We start from the raw sequence: 5,143 nt of genomic DNA, 5'->3' as shown, positions 1-5,143 counted from the left end.
TTGTTGGCAGTCCTGGAACTTTCTCCATGTTCAAATCCAAGTCCAATTGTTTCTCCATTAGGTTTCTGACTTTTTAGCATATCATCAAGCCTCTATGAACTCTTCTTGAATTTGTCTTTGTATTCATTTGTAGTGACCAACTCACTTTCCAGAGTGCTAACTTGTCTCATAAGTTCTTCTTTATCATGTTGCATGTAAATCAATTTTGTCTTAAGCATATCATTTTCATGACTAAGCCTCAGATATTCATCAGCTCTTTCATTAAATCTTCTGGCCAAATCTTCTTGGTCCCTCTTTCTATTTTCAATATCCTTGCATAGTCTCATGGTTAGATCTTGCATCTCATTCTTCATGTTAGTGTTATTAAAGGAGTTGAGAAAATACAACACCACAGGAGCCCAAATAATCTCTGCAAGGTGAAAAACTTGTTACAAGGAGAAGCAAGGAAGCAAATACAAAAAAAACAAATACACAGAGAATATGCTCAAAAAAAGAGAGCTCAAAATTCACAAAAATATGTAATGTGATTCTTACAATGAAAAGAAAGAACTCAACCTTTAATAGGTCAAGAAACCCTAAAAAGGAAAACCCTAGGCTTGCACATAATAATTAATAAAAGAATTAATTATTATGCACCTAAAGTTAGCTTAAGTGTAAAAGAGATAAAGGGAACTTAAATAATTAAACAAATATTGTTTAATTAATCAAGTAAATACCCGAATACTCTAACACCCCCCCTTAAGCTAGACTTAGGGAGAAGCTAAAACCTAGAACAGCTACTGAAAGCAATAAAGATGGGCCCCGACAACAAGGCCTGATCAAGTACCCAAATATAATGAAATCTCTATGAACTGGAGAAATAGAGAAAACCACGTGGGAAAAAAATCTACTCCAAAATGAGATGGAAAAGCAAGAAGAACACCACTGAAGCAGGAAATAGCTGCAAACACTATCGAAGAGTAACTGCTGATCTAAAGAACCTCCACTAAAATAGAACATGACTAGGTAGAGAAGACTATAATCTATATGAGTGCTCTCAAATGACACTACTCGAATCAGATGGCAAACAAGGCAAACACTAAACTCGAAGATACAGATGGCATGAGAAACCAAAGCTTGAAGAGTTGATCAAGCAAACCATGAAAGCATTAGAACCAATATGATAAACCTCCCCATAATGCGGAAGAGGGAGAGAGACAGGTACACTGAAAAGAACAACCAACAAGAATTGCATAACGAAGAACCAGGAACATCAAAGGTGCTGAGAAAAGTACATGGTGTCATGGAAGGAACACTCACTTGACACACATCATGAGGTGAATGTCATAGAAGGAACACTCACTGGACAAAGGAAGATGGTAAACAATAGACAAACATCGACCCCCTCATGGCACTTTATCAATAGTGCATGTACAACAGGCACAAGATGTGCAAGATTCCAAGTAAACAATGCATGATGGCACTTTATCTCAGTGCATTTGCATAAATACAATGCTACAATGATAAAAAGATTGGAGATAGAAATGAAAACCAAAATAGAGACACCCTACCTAGAGAAGAGATCCGAGGACCTGAAACAACCAAGATATCCACCAGAGTGCTGAAAAACAAAAAATTGAACAAATTATGCATGGAATAAAATCTGGAAATAAAACTCATATATCTGGAAAGTACACAACACATGCTTTCCAAAAATATAATTTTTTAAAAAAATGGAGTTCGGATGCTCATTCTATGTCTCCCGGAGTGCAAAAACTAGACCTCACTTTGACTGGAAAAAAACACAGTCGAACAACAAAATTGGAAAAACTTACCAATACCATGAGGTCGGGCTTGGAACTATCTTTCTGACGCCTATTCATTTTCAAAAAAATGACTTTGTATGCCCAAGATATGGCAAAAAAACAAAACCCCCCCTGAAAGAGGCAAAAAAGGCAGTCTGGTGGCTCTAGCGGGCAGAGGTGGCTAGTGAGCGGCGCACCGGTGGCAGTCGGGTGGAGCTCCAGTGGTCGGGAGGAGTTCCGGTGGTGGGGAGAAGCTGCAGGTGGCGGCCGGGGAGTGAGGCGGTGTTGCAGGCAGCGGTCGGGGAGCGGGGCGGCACTGCAGGTGGCGGCCGGGGAGCGGAGCGACGGTGGCGGGGGCCATAGGCCGCGCGAGAGCTGCTGAACCATAGGCGGGAAGGCCGGTGGCAGGCGGTAGGGAGGCCAGAGGCTGGCGAGCGGTGGTGTAGATGGCCAGAGCCAGGCTGAGCTTGGGGGCCAGAGGAAAAATCGCCAGCGGTACTGTACAGGCCTGCAGGGTCTACAACATGGCAGGGGCCCCATGGTGCCCTGCATACCGTGGGAACCCCCCCATTAAATTTTGTTAAAAAAACAATTTTTTTTTAAAAAGCCTTTTCTTTTTCTTTGCTTTTTTTGAAAGAAATTTTTTTAAATAAAAAAGCAAAAATTTGGCCTGCATGCTGTTAAAAGGAAAAATAAATTTTTTGAATTTTTTCTCAAACTGTGTGCCAGGGCTGTACGACCTAGATCTGGAGAAAAGAATGCTCCCAGAGGCTCAGGAACCAAAATAGGTCAAATTTATATGACCATAGGGGTTTTTGGGCCTTTTGAGCATGATGGTGAGGTCCATTTAGGCCCAAAGTGCTCAGAAAAAAGGTCAAACCCTAGGTGCATAAAAAATTTTGAAACCCTAGATTTGCTTCCAAAGCCAAAAGTTCTCAAAACAAGAATAGGTAGCTACAGTTCTGAAGCTCTCATACCATAAAAGAGTTGAGAAAATACAACACCACAGGAGCCCAAATAATCTCTGCAAGCTGAAAAACCTGTTACAAGGAGAAGCAAGGAAGCAAATACAGAAAAACAAATACACAGAGAATATGCTCAAAAAGAGAGAGCTCAATATTCACAAAAATATGTAATGTGATTCTTACAATGAAAAGAAAGAACTCAACCTTTAATAAGTCAAGAAACCCTAAAAGGGAAAACCCTAGGCTTGCACATAATAATTAATAAAAGAATTAATTATTATGCACCTAAAGTTAGCTTAAGTGTAAAAGAGATAAAGGGAACTTAAATAATTAAACAAATATTATTTAATTAATCAAGTAAATACCCAAATACTCTAACACCCCCCCTTAAGCTAGAATTAGGGAGAAACTAAAACCTAGAACAACTACTGAAAGCAATAAAGATGGGTCCCGACAACAAGGCCTGATCAGGTACCCAAATACAATGAAATCTCTATGAACTGGAGAAATAGAGAAAACCACGTGGGAAAAAACTCTACTCCAAAAAGAGATGGAAAAGAAAGAAGAACACCACTGAAGCAGGAAATAGCTGCAAACATTGTCGAAGAGTAACTGCTGATCTAAAGAACCTCCACTGAAATAAAACATGACTAGGTAGAGAAGACTATAATCTGTATGAGTGCCCTCAAATGACACTACTCGAATTAGATGGCAAACAAGGCAAACACTAAACTCAAAGATACAAATGGCATGAGAAACCAAAGCCTGAAGAGCTGATCAATCAAACCACGAAAGCATTAGAACCAACAGGATAAACCTCCCCATAATGCGGAAGAGGGAGAGAGACAGGTACACTGAAAAGAACAACCAACAAGAACTGCATGACGAAGAACCAGGAACATCAAAGGTGCTGAGAAAAGTACATGGTGTCATGGAAGGAACACTGACTTGACACACATCATGAGGTGAATGTCGTGGAAGGAACACTCACTGGACAAAGGAAGATGGCAAACAACAAGCAAACATCGACCCCCTCATGACACTTTATCAATAGTGCATGTACAACAGGCACAAGACGTGCAAGATTCCAAGTAAACAATGCATGATGGAACTTTATCTCAGTGCATTTACATAAATACAATGCTACAATGATAAGAAGATTGGAAATAGAAACGAGAACCAAAATAGAGACACCCTACCTAGAGAAGAGATCTGAGGACCTGAAACAACCAAGATATCCACCAGAGTGCTGAAAAGCAAAAAATTGAACAAATTATGCATGGAGCAGAATCTAGAAATAAAACTCATATATCTGGAAATTACACAGCACACACTTTCCAAAAATATAAAATTTTCAAAAAACGGAGTTCTGATGCTTATTCTACATCTCCCGGAGTGCATAAACTAGACCTCACTTTGACTAGAACAAAACATAGTCAAATGGAAAAATTGGTAAAACTTTCCAATACCATGAGTTCAGACTCAGAACCATCTTTCCGACGCCTATTTTTTTTCAAAAAAATGACTCCGTATGCCCAAGATATGGCCAAAAAATCAAACCCCCCTGAAAGAGGCAAAAAAGGCAGTCTGGTGGCTCTGGCAGGCGGAGGTGGCGAGTGAGCGGCGCACCGGTGGCAGCCGAGCGGAGCTCTGGTGGTCAGGAGGAGTTTCGATGGTGGGGAGGAGCTACAGGAAGTGATCGGGGAGCGGGGCAGCGTTGCAGGCGGCGGTCGGGGAGCAGGGCGGCGCTGTAGACGGTGCCCGGGGAGTGGAGCGATGGCGGTGGGGGCCACAGGCAGTGCAGGAGTTGCTGGGCCATAGGCGAGAAGGTCAGCGGTGCGTGGTAGGTGGCAGGGAGGTTGAAGACCGGTGAGCGGCACTGCAAACAGGCAAAGCTGGGGAGCCGGCAGGGGCCCCATGGTACCCTGCGTACCGTGGGAACCCCCCCCCTTAAATTTTGCAAAAAAAACAAATTTTTTTTAAAAAACCTTTTTTTTTCTTTGCTTTTTTTGAAAGAATTTTTTTTTAATAAAAAAACAAAAAATCGGCCTACATGCCGTAAAAAGGCAAAATAATTTTTTTGAAATTTTTTCTCGAACTGCGTGCCAGGGCCGTACGACCTGGATCTGGAGAAAAGAATGCTCCTAGAGGCTTAGGAACCAAAATAGGTTGAATTTTATATGACCATAGGGGTTTTTGGGCCTTTTGAGCATGATGGTGAGGTCCATTTAGGCCCAAAGTGCTCAGAAAAAAGGGTCAAACCCTAGGTGCATAAAAAATTTCTAAAACCCTAGATCTACTTCCAAAACCAAAAGTTCTGAAAATAAGAAGAGGTAGCTGCAATTCTGAAGCTCTGATACCATAAAGGAGTTGAGAAAATACAACACCATAGGA

At 41.3% G+C, this 5,143-nt stretch overlaps 1 protein-coding gene across 1 annotated transcript; it reads right to left on the bottom strand.

The window, feature by feature from the left end:
- Positions 1 to 1,948: 1,948 nt before the first annotated feature.
- Positions 1,949 to 4,668, bottom strand: LOC131876124 (vegetative cell wall protein gp1-like). The gene is made up of 2 exons (XM_059220913.1): positions 4,310 to 4,668; positions 1,949 to 2,330 (listed from the first exon to the last, which is right to left on the bottom strand). The coding sequence occupies exons 1-2, from the start codon at positions 4,666 to 4,668 to the stop codon at positions 1,949 to 1,951; spliced, it is 741 nt and encodes a 246-aa protein (XP_059076896.1).
- Between the last annotated feature and the right edge of the window lie 475 nt (positions 4,669 to 5,143).

The sequence above is a fragment of the Cryptomeria japonica genome, chromosome 5 (genome assembly GCF_030272615.1).
Source record: "Cryptomeria japonica chromosome 5, Sugi_1.0, whole genome shotgun sequence".
NCBI classification, from domain to species: Eukaryota; Viridiplantae; Streptophyta; class Pinopsida; order Cupressales; family Cupressaceae; genus Cryptomeria; species Cryptomeria japonica.
Note: the sequence above shows the minus strand (reverse complement) of the source record. Positions and strands in the feature narration are given on the sequence as shown.